Source organism: Bactrocera tryoni, chromosome 4 (genome assembly GCF_016617805.1).
Source record: "Bactrocera tryoni isolate S06 chromosome 4, CSIRO_BtryS06_freeze2, whole genome shotgun sequence".
NCBI classification, from domain to species: Eukaryota; Metazoa; Arthropoda; class Insecta; order Diptera; family Tephritidae; genus Bactrocera; species Bactrocera tryoni.
Window position 1 is genome coordinate 39,114,808 of NC_052502.1, and position 12,526 is coordinate 39,127,333.

A 12,526-nucleotide genomic window follows, 5' to 3' on the forward strand; every position below is an offset into this window, starting at 1 on the left:
CTATGCAAAAAGCAAGCAGTTTGATCACGGTTAATAACATTAAATATACTGATTTATTTAAAAAAATGATCAAAAGTTTTTTGGTTTTAAGTATGAGTTTTGCAGGGCAGATATCTGTAATAACAGTTACTCTAAATTGATTTATCAAACTATGTACAATATTTTAAATAAGATCTAGCAAAGTACTTGAATTAGAAAATCGTGTTCGCTAAACTGTAACTAATAATGTACATTATCCTGATTCTCATTCTTTAGAAACGAGTTTGATTGCATTATAATATTATTTAGTATAGTTTTTGAAAAGGTATGTCATTCAGTTTGCCATTTGGGCTTGTATTTAAAACTGGTGGTTTACTTTTGAATCATCCTGTAACACAGGCTATATAACAGACAATAGACTTTCTTTTTTGTAAGAGTAAATTCATACCGCGTTGGAAAATTTCTAGAGAGATCACAAGGGCTTAGGGCTGTTATGATTGGTTTGACCAACCATTCAGGCATGGATAAAAATCACTTCTAAGGTGTTAATTGGTCACAATTGATCACTCTTCATTGTCTAGAATATTAAATATTAAACTTAAATTTCACCAATTCACATGGAACAAGAGCCAATGCGAGAATTTCGGTTCGAGCACTGCATTTCTTCAAGTATTTTTCTGCATGAAAGTGTAAAATTTTGTGGAAGTGGATAGGGAGGAAACCGAAAACTTAAGTGCAAGGAGAAGTATTTGCACATACATGAGAAACAGATAAATTCTACACAAACCTTGAGTGGGGAAATAACATCGGAGATGCGTTGAACAGGGACTGTGGTGACGCCTGCACTGAAGTAGCTGCTGCATCTGGATGTAGAAAGTTCTTGCGTTGTTCTATCCTTTCTTGATGTTGAGTTAGACAACGAGATATTACGTCAGGTAAGCTCTCTAAATGTTCCTACAAGGACAAATTACAAATGTTTATATATTACATAATTATACACTACACATACATACATATGTATGTATGTATGAAGTTGGTTCTGATAATTTTTAATATACCTGCAATGACTGCAATTTGTCCTCTAAATTTGTGAGTCGCTCTTCAATAGAATCTTGACGACTCGACATGTCCGAAATGATCTCGTAGACCGTGTTTTGAGTCTAAAATATTGTTAAAGTATTTAATTAGCATATGTTTGCAAAAAAAATTATAATTGGAAGTGTAAGTTAACACAATTCGACAAAATGCATGACGGAATATTTATCGCTACCCACTAAAAGAATGCTAAATTGCAATTAGAGCAATTTAAACACGCCACTAACAGTTTGGGTCGTTTCTGACGCCTTGCGCTGCCGTCGTCGAGACGTCAGAATATTACATTGGTAATATCAAGTATAGAATAAAGCTTCTCTTTTAATTCGGCTATTAATTGAGCAGGAACATTAATTGTAAATAAAATAAAATTTATAATAATTAAAAGTTAGTTGACTTGTATAATCGTCTGTCCGTTTACTTTTAAGGTTATAGTGATGGAATATTGGGCGTTATAGAGGTATTAGAGCGTATTAGAACTGAGCTTTCACGATAAATCGTTATTAGCACCAATATAACTAATTGGGCATCATCCAGCAGTTTCTTCTAAACATTTGTGCCAAAGAATATGAATTAGTCCGTTTATTAAGAGCTATAACATCCGCGGAACCCACGAAGGTAATGTACAATGTAATTGGGATATAACTCATTTGAAGTGAATAAACGTTATGTTTTTAATAATAAATTGCTTTTAATCCCAGCTTCATTTTTATTTTAGCCATTTCATTCAATATCCCCCATGGTGTAGGTACTACAATAAGTGCGGATTATAGTACTCTAAATAGCCGATTCTAGTATTTCTAACAGTTAAAATCTAAAATCTCATCGTAGTAAAACGTGCTAAAGCAATTAATTACGAACGTAGAGTATTATCAGCTGACTGTCTCCGGATCGAACAACCACCAACCAGATCGATCATGTTATAATAGGCGGAAGACACGTCTCCAGTGTTTTAGACGTGAGTACGTTCCGACGTCCTAACATCGACTCGGACCACTATTTTGTTGCAGCCAAGATACGCAACCGCCTCTGTGCAGCAAAAACGCACGTCAACAAACACAAGGAAGTTTCGACGTCGAGGAGCTGCAATCACAACGATTTTTTACTCGACTTGCACTCCTGCTCTCTAAGAGCACTCATAAACAAGGGAACTGTGGGACGGCTTTTCAAGCTCCTTACGTATAGCTGCAACCGAAACCATAGGTTTTCGGAAAATGCAAAAGAACAGCTGGTACGACGATGAGTGCCATGACGCAGCGGAGAGAAAACAGACTGCCTACCTCGCAACGTTACGATCGACCACAACACGTGCGGGATGAAATGCGTGACTATGAAGAGCTTAACAAGCTGGACGACAGGGGTAATGCTCGAAAATTCTATGAAAACATGCGGCGATAAACAGAAGGTTTCAAGACCGAGACATACGCTTGGGGAACCCGCAGAGGTGACCTAGTAAACGATGCCAAAAGCATACGAAAATTATGGAGGGAACACTTTTACAGCCTGCTGAATAACAGTGAAAGCATAACGCCTGGAGAAGGCGAACTCGATTCCCCAATCGATGATGATAGAGCAGATGTTCCATTGCCCGACCATGAAGAAGTTCGAATGGCAATTAATTGGTATCCCCGCAAAACTAATACGGCTGTGTAAGCTGACGTTGAGCAATACCAAAAGGTCCATCAGGATCGGGAAAGACTTCTCCGACCCATCAAACAAACAGTCGTCGCACTCACGACTTGGCTCTCATGTCACTGTTGACAGTCATAACTTCGAAGTCGTAGATAATTTCATCTATCTTGGAACCAGTATCAACACCACCAACAATATCAGCCTGGAAATCCAACGCAAAATAGCTCTTGCCAACAGGTGCTACTTCGGACTGAGTAGGCAATTGAGAAGTAAAGTGCTCTCTCGACCAAGGAAGGAGGCATGGACAATGACAACATCTGATGAGTCAAAGTTATGAGTTTTCGAGAGAAGGGTTCTGCGAAAGATTTATTGTCCTTCACCCGTTGGCCACGGTGAATATCGCATTCGATGGAACGATAAGCTGTATGAGATATACGACGACATTGACATAGTTCAGCGAATTAAAATACAGCTATACCTATTCTATATTTATCTATTCAGAGATAAAAGTATTTTTACCACCTATTTTGACAGAATTTTGATTTATAGTTATTACCATCAAAAATGAATTGAACGAATATTTAGTATATGCAAATGCATCGCATAGGAGACGCTGTCACTACCTTATTATCCAGGAAAAAAAGGGGAGGGGCGTGGTTGAGTTTTTAAGAGTTAAAAACAGGTCTTATAAAAAGAGTTAGATGGCAATGGAAAAGGTCTATGACTTTTGTATGCATGTGAAAAACCATAACCTCAAAAGATATGTCCAAAAATTTCATTTTATTTGGTATGATTGAACCTTCTTATGTCCTAAACATTCTGTTTTTTTTATACTCTCGCAACAATGTTGCTAAGGATAGTATTATAGTTTTGTTCACATAACGGTTGTTTGTAAGTCCTAAAACTAAAAGAGTCAGATATAGGGTTATATATACCAAAGTGATCAGGGTGACGAGTAGAGTCGAAATCCGGATGTCTGTCTGTCCGTCCGTCCGTCCGTGCAAGCTGTAACTTGAGTAAAAATTGAGATATCATGATGAAACTTGGTACACGTATTCCTTAGCTCCATAAGAGAAGCTATTAAAGTGAAATTTGGCACAAGGGTTCGCATTAGGGAGGGGCATATTTGGACGTAATTTTTTTGGAAAAGTGGGCGTGGCCCCGCCCCCTACTAAGTTTTTTGTACGTATCTCGGAAACTACTATAGCTATGTCAACCAAACTCTACAGAGTTGTTTTCTTCAGGCATTTCCATGTACAGTTCAAAAATGGAAGAAATCGGATAATAACCACGCCCACCTCCCATACAAAGGTTATGTTGAAAATCACTAAAAGTGCGTTAACCGACTAACAAAAAACGTCAGAAACACTAAATTTTACGGAAGAAATTGCAGAAGGAAGCTTCACCCAGGTTTTTTTAAAAAAATTGAAAATGGGCGTGGCGCCGCCCACTTATGGACCAAGAACCATATCTCCGGAGCTTCTAGACCGATTTCAATGAAATTCGGTATATAATATTTTCTTAACACCCTGATGACATGTACGAAATATAGGTGAAATCGGTTCACAACCACGCCTTCTTCCAATATAACGCTATTTTGAATTCCATCTGAAGGCATCAGATCTGTATAATATATAGTACATTAGGAACCAATGATGAGCGGAATAAAACTTTACAAAAATACGGTATTTGAAAAATATGTAAATGACGTATAATGAAATCTCGATTATCACTTTATCATGCGAGAGTATAAAATGTTCGGTGACACCCGAACTTTGCCCTTCCTTACTTGTTTTAATTTAAAATGTGAGTAGACCTTATGACTACTGAAATATCATCTTGACGAAGCTGTTTTTAACTTTTCATTGGGGGGCGTTTTTTACGTGGCGGGTCCCAAACCTGCATACATTTTTATAGTATTTCTGGTTATTGAGCACATAACAGCCTAAAAAAAAGGATATTTTTGGGAATAAAAAACACACTCCATAAATTGTTTCAACATTTTACCGCAGTTCCTATCTTTACAATTATAAAGAAACCAATTGTCGCTGTGATCAGGGATAATAACAACTAAGAACAAATTGATTAAAAGCCAAAAATTCCAAAGAAAAATGGAGTCACATCTATAGAGAACGCGATGCATTGTTATACATTCACTAAAACTGATCTTTGCACAGGATATCAAAGAAGAAGATGACGAAGTTGCTGACGAAGACACAGAAGAGTCGAGTTAATCCCTGTGTAAGACGACATTAGAAAAACCCACGCGTTCATCAGGTCAGTCAGTCCACAATAATGAATTTACTGCATTCCATTAAATTAGCTTATAAAAACGTTTCACATCGTTAACATTCCAATTGTTTTCTGGACTTAAATAATTCTTGCTGACGCTTATGGACGGACAGACATACTATGCCAATTTTGTGTCTATTTAGATTCGATTGTTGAAGTTATGGTAGTATAGAAAGAAAACTAAGTACACCTGCATTAAAAAATAACTAAATATGTAGCCTTACTTCGTTTAAAGATAGTTACATATGTACACATATCTATGAGCAATGCAAATGTAACCTCTATGCCAATATTTGAAAATTGAAATTTTTGATTATATGTATATACCATATATTATTGTAAGTGGATCATAATTTAATGTTTAATGTAATGAATACCAAGTATAATATATTTCATCCCTTACCTTCGCCATGTCTGTTATTGTATTGGCATTATCCATTAGTTTTCGTTGATCCATTTTAACCTTTCGTAACCTGTTTGACATCAGAAAAATCGAAAAATTCATTAGACGAAACAATTGTCTACTTGCTTAGGTAATATACGATTAATATAAATTTAAATTTATTGCAGTTGAATTTGGTGTCGAAAAAACTTTGCTTTGTTAAAATCCTTTGTGGAACTATTTTTTTCCTTTCTTTATATAAATAAAAATGAAAATGAGGCGCTATAAGTCCATGAAACATTGGGACAGCAATAATCGTATTATGTGCGTATTTATTTCCAGTGATTTAATAAAAAAATATTAATCATTAATAATGCAGTGGTTCATTTATAATTCTGCATGTTTTCATATTTAACGAAACATTTTTATTTTATTTCGTCATAAATATTTCGCGTAAATAATCATTACGTAATTTCGTAGAAGAATTATGTCTTCGGAAAGAGTCTCCTTTCACTACTAAAAAGGGCCGGAATGACAATTAAAAAATCAGCAGAACCGCACATTGTAACGAACATAGAGTGTTCAATTTTTTTTTTTCGCTTCAACACTTTGTACATAAAAAATTAACATATGATTAAAATTTATTAATAATGTGTTTCCAAGTCAACCTAAGACAGTGCCAGTGCCAGGGCCAGTTTTCCAATAAGGATGATTTGATTTCTAATTGTCACTTCGGCTACTTTTAATATGTGGTGATCTGTAATTTTTTTAATTGTATTCAGTAATGTTTACAATTTACAAATTGTTCAATTTTATTATCAAATAATCGTTCTCTAATTGGAATTTTTCGTGCGCTTTTGCTATTTTATCGTCGTAATAATCCTCCACGCTATTCGTCGAATAGTTGAAAATTTTGTGCGTACATTTTCTTTACATAATGTTCAAGTGCCCACAACACAAAGAGCTGCTCAAGGTAATGAAAATATTGCTGCCGTTCGAGCAAGTGTTGCGAAGACCGCAAATTGACGATTTCAAGACGCTCTCAAGAATTGGGACCATCTAAAACCACAAGCTGGTGGATTTTGAGAAATGATTTGAGGTTGCATTTGTATAAAATTGTTCTCATTCAAGAACTGAAGCCTTTGGACCACAGTAAACGGCGTGAATTGCTTGATTTAGCCTTGGAACAACTTAAATTATACTGATTTTTTTAAGAAAATCATCTTCTCCGATGTGGCTCATTTTCATCTAAGTGGTGCGGTTAAAAAACAAAACTAACGATTCCGGTGCGAAGATAATCAACAAATTATTCATGAACAACAATTATATTCACCTAAATTGACTGTTTGGTGTGGTTGGTTCGGTCCGTACTTCTTTCGAAATGAAGCGACACTGTGACACTGTTACTGTCAATGGAGAGCGGTATAGATTAATTATAACCAACTATTTTTGGCCGCAATTGGAAAATGTTGATGTTGACAACATCTGGTTTCAACAAGTTGGGGCCAAGTGCCCCACAGCATGTACAACAACCCAATTATTGCGAGAAATTCTATTATTTAAAGCATATACTTGTATGCCCTAACAGCATTAGAGTACTTCTTGTGGGGTTATTTGAAATCATTGGACTTTAGCAATAAACTAGACTGTCTTCAAGCTTTAGAAATCAATAGTGAACGTGCTATTCATAACATATTACTTGATACTAGTGGAAAAAGAACTCGAAAATTTGCTTCATCGAATTCGTTGCTACAAAACAAGTCTTAAAGTCAATAAGTGTGTTTTTTAATCATTTCACTCTTATTGGAAAACCCCGTTAATGATTATAACTGACGTTGTGTGAGTAATTTAATTTTAGAACCCCCATACCTAGTTTTTAATGAAGATTATTATAGAACAGTGTTTTCATGAGGATAGCTAAAATTTATAAAATTAATATTTAGAAATGGTTTTAGAGCCATTACAAAAATATCTTTCATATTATTAAATATTAAATTTATATAAAATTACCTATACTTTTGTTTAAAGGACAAAATATTTATTTTTAATACTTGTATATATCATAATAATTTTTGTTTATGAGTCGGGGAAACCTTAAGTTTTGCAACTAGAAACAATCAACGACCATGAAATTTATATGACTTCTAGCTGAAATTTAAATTAGGCACATTTATTTACTTATTTAAAACAGGCGTATATTTCTTTTTTGTAATTTCACTACATTTGTGAAAGTTTTTGCGCTATACAATGTTTTGTCCTTAATAATGCATGTTAAGATTACTTAAAATATCAAATAATATCAAGCGCTTAAGTGTATCCGACATACTACGGGAAACGAAAATTTTCTTCCTTCTTTCCACTAAATTTTATTCTATAAAATAGCCGAAACATTTTGAACACTGAACTTTCTTATGCGTATTTAAGAGAATAGCTTAACTATAGAGAAAATTATTTAAAAAGATTGGTAACTAATTTCCATTGATTTACTCCATCTTTAAGTGGATTAGACAAAAAATTTTCTTAAATATAATTCGATTTTAATCTAAGCTAAAAACACCAAACTTCAATGGAACGATGAAATATAAAATTCAATCACCTTAAAGTACGTCACTTACAGTTCCTTGCTTCGACGAAAGTATTCAGCTTAAAACAACTTTTTAATCATTAAATATGTACGCACCCTTATACATATGTACATCTATATATGTATTTGCATGTATACATGCTTGTTCTAATTTCTGGGACAAATTTGTTGAAAAATACGAAGCAGTAGAAATAAATTTCGTCGTTAAGATTGCAGAAAATCGTATCTCAATCTCATGTTGACCACTAAAACCGGGGGATACTTTCTGTAGTTTCTAGAAGAACCACCACACAACATATTTAAATATTGTTGTGAGAGATAAGTGTGAGAGGTAAAGAAGAAGAAGTAGAGACTTCTGCAATCTTAACACTAACGAAATTATGGATATTAATATTCAAAGTGAAAATTGGAGTTTACATTTTAGTGTAAGTCCACCAACAACACCGACAAGCTTACACAATGTTAATGGGAAAGCAGAGAGACACTTACAATTTTACTAAAACTAGGGGTATGTAAATGTGTGAAGCAAAGTGATCATATTGGCTTGAGATACGAAATTCTAGAAAATTAACGACTGTTACATAAATGTTATTAACAGCTGATCCATACATGTCTTATGGCTTGTGTATTTTTATGTAAACAGGGCTTTACAACCTAGTTACAGGCTAGTAAAACGAGTTTAGATTAACTTTTTTAAATCATGAACTGATATTTATATGCATATTCAACACCTTCCATGTGGTTGATTAATATTGTATTAGAAATTCCTAAAGCATACTCTAACGTTCACGTATGCAAATGTGGATATAGCCACTGAATGATTATAGGGGTGCCAAAAATGGAATTTACACACATGCATTTATTATTGCGAGAATTGTGAATGTATGTATATGGAAAAACACATTATATTTAAATTAGTATTGAAATAAAAAGGGCTTTAGCCCAAATGTTATAAATAACATGCTTGTAAGCAAACATTATTAGTTCGAAATTTTTGTGGAGGGTCGCTTGAGGTGATTATTGGGTGGGACAAAAAACTTGCAAAGCAAAATTATTAATATTACATTAGTATAAAGTTTGGCCAGTGCTCAAATGACACTGAAGAAATTGAGGAATATTGTCTGTTTGTACAATGTTTAATTTTGAATAACTATTACGACTTTCACAGAGTACATTGCACATAAAAATTGTGAGACAGGTTTCTCTAGAATACTCACGCGTATATAGCTAGAAGGAACTTTCTTTGGTGGGTTCTTACACGTCCGGGATTAACCCGTTTTACTAGTCTTGTATGTTTGTAAATGAGCCAAGTTTCACGAAGAACATTTGCCGCTGCATTTTTCAGCTAAAATTATGACGCAAGGAAGAAATGGAATAAATTTTAATGAATAATTTCAATATAATATGTTAGAATAACGTGCATTTTATTATATACATACATACATACATTAATATAGAATATGGATATATACATAGCAGTAAATCAATCTTGTATTGAGTAAATTTTATATAAAATATGTTTTTGCTAAACTAACTTATGTGGAATTCCGACTTATTGGAGTTTTTTTTATCTAATTTATTGTTTTATTTCAATAATTTTTAAAATATATGTGTTGGGCTAATTATATTGTAAATTATTAAAATGTCCTCTTAGATTGTAAAAATAATGATTGTTTGAATAATATAGAGATTATAACCACGCCACCAAAATATTGCCGTTAGATGAATATTAAGAGTAAGCTTAGCAAAGTTGGATTCACTGGATGAGTTACGAACACAAACTGTTTTAAAAACGAATTTTATACGTAAACATTTATATTAACATACATTTAAAAATGGAGTTAGTATAAAACGTGTTCTTAGAATTTTTTTTCAGATGATGGGCTATGGAATTAGACTCGAGTAAATCCATAAGTAAATTGTAGAACAGAATAAGTTAATTCATCAACTATGCTCTAAATAAATATTTGGATTTAAGAAACGTTTAAGTTAATTTATTAAATCACTAAGTTCCAATCAAATATTGAGTGGAAGCTTTATGTTATTTCAATAGTGAGGAATTGGTAGTGATTACTTGTGTATAAACTCAAACTCCTATACACGGAAAACGTGAGTATATAATGTTTAAGTGGAAACTGTATTCTCAAAATGTAGAATTGGCCCTAAAGTTCACGTTCATGTCGTTTGTTGTTGAATTTCTGATTATAATTTAAAGACAACTTTATATACTTAATATATAAATAAATAAGCTTGATAAAGAATTTATAATGTTCAATTAATTTGGACTAATTAAAATGTAATTCTATTAATTAGAATTATAATACTATCTTATGAAAAAGATTATTAATTAAACGAGTTATTTGCATAAATATAATAAAAATGAAAGTTTAAGAAGATAAAAATACGATTTGTATTGTACTTTTAGGAATATCTAAAACTTTTCTCGAATACCCTTTTCGTTAGTTGTGTATCCATCATGAAGTTGTGAACATGCTTTTCAGCCCGGGTGAGCTCCAATTTTCTCGAAACAACCGCGACAAGCAAGGCCGTGCAACCGGCACCCTGTAATTAGATATAAAGCGTTATTAAATATGTAAGTATTATGAACATATACACATTGTCCCAAATGTATATTTGGTATCTGTCTGGTGCTTTGACACATCAGTGGCAGTTATTTTCGTAGCATTTTCTAAATCTCAACCCGACGTTTCCTAAATACATACTATTTTATTATCTGTATTTTATGTTACGGCTCTGTTTTACACATCAGAAGTTGATAATATTATTTGCAATTCGTCTTATTTAAGCTCTTGAGATAAAGTACTTGATCACTATTACTACTACATATCTGAGCACTTATAATAATTATTTATAAAGAATGTGTTAAAGCTGTGTGAAGAACCATCGTAAAATTTGAAAGAACAACGAGCGTGAATATATGTAATTGTAATCAATCTTTATGATGGACCCTTATCACTAGTGTGATGCAAAAAAAGGAAACGACAAAATCTCACAACTAATATCATGCTAGTTCCTTGAAGTCAAGTATGACATGAAACTGAGCTTCCCAATTCCAGACTTTCCAAGCTTAGCAAATAACTGACTTACAACAATAACTTAAATGAAAGAACTATAACTTATTTATTTTATTTATGCAATTTACATATGCTTTTATATACCCCGAAATAATATCCAACAATAACAAAACCGTTATATATAAATAGTTCAGAATAATAACGGATGTTCGAAATTCCGAAAACATTAATTTCAAAATTGATGCGCTGTAATTAAACTCTCCCTAGCTATTATTTGATAATATTATGCATGGACAGTATAATTTCATATCAATTGAATGCAAAAAAAATGCTGTTTTTCTATACATATTTCAATCACAGCAATCTAGTCAAAATTATTAGTTTTTTTCTTAATTTTGCGAACATTGGTAATAGACAAATTTAAGTTAAATTTGAAACATGAATAAAGAGTTTTAAACAATAAAATAATAATAATAATAAAAAAATTTGATACAAAAGTTTTTTTCTAGCAATAATAATTCAATTTAGTAATTTATAAATGTAAGTACTCATGTGATCAATTTGAAAGCTGAATTTTTAATTTATGCTTTTTTCTGTAAGTTGGTAGTACTGTTAGTGACATCTATTCTAAATTTCACGTCAAAATATTTATTAGTATTTGAGATACGCGTCGTTTTGTGAGGCTCTAAAAGAGAATTCTTCGATTTTTACTATGTCTATTTCAATTAATATCGTGCCGCAACCATCGCATTCGCCTGATTTTTCTTCGCGTAACTTCTGGCTATACAGCAAATTCACATGACCACACCGAGGACACCGCTTTAACTGAATTGAGGATATAAAAGCTGAATCAAAGCAGGCTCTGATGGCTATCACGACGGAGTATTTTTCCAAGTGATATGATGACTGGAAAATTCGTTGGCATAAGTGTATTGCAGCGGGAGCGGGTTACTTTGAAGGAAATGAAATGGACAAAATTCAACTTTCAATTTGATCACAGTAATCCAATAAAACTTCCCGTATTTTTTTCAAAGAGTGCATTATATAATGTATAATGTAATAAGAGCTACATAACATAATAATATTATCTGAATTGAGGCGAGTGTTTTTGTAGACGAATTTTCATTAGAGACTGTTTAGGACAATTTATTTTAATTATCATTAGACAACAAATTGAATTATGGGAATAAAAAGCAATTATTGTTAAACACATTTCTTTAGTCCACTAATTCACCAGTAAAATATATGAACGTTTAAATCGGGCAAGTTCAATGCTTTATTCACCTACATATACAATCTCAGATATCAGATATACAGATCTCTAAATTTGAAATATTATAATCTAATGAGTACAGATTTCATTATCAATAGTTTGGAAAAATACTGTTAAACAACCATGAAAAAAATAGTTGAAGCGTAACTTTTGTTGTTTGTACCGAAACTTTTGTTTACTATTAGTAATAATTTCAGTTAAAAAATATGCAGTACCCCGAATATAAATTAAATATCTTATAAAAATGGATTACTTAA

At 32.7% G+C, this 12,526-nt stretch overlaps 1 protein-coding gene across 9 annotated transcripts in view; it reads right to left on the reverse strand.

Annotated features, from left to right (window-relative positions):
• Positions 1-12,526, reverse strand: part of LOC120774500 (small conductance calcium-activated potassium channel protein) — a 51,931-nt gene that overhangs the window by 216 nt on the left and 39,189 nt on the right. For all 9 annotated transcript variants that reach the window (XM_040104177.1, XM_040104179.1, XM_040104176.1 and 6 more), the window contains 5 exons: positions 10,413-10,523; positions 9,179-9,306; positions 5,399-5,468; positions 1,038-1,139; positions 767-933 (listed from right to left, as the gene is read on the reverse strand). In XM_040104177.1, coding sequence (XP_039960111.1) covers positions 767-933; positions 1,038-1,139; positions 5,399-5,468; positions 9,179-9,306; positions 10,413-10,523 — 578 coding nt within the window. The remainder of the gene's footprint in view (positions 1-766; positions 934-1,037; positions 1,140-5,398; positions 5,469-9,178; positions 9,307-10,412; positions 10,524-12,526) is intronic.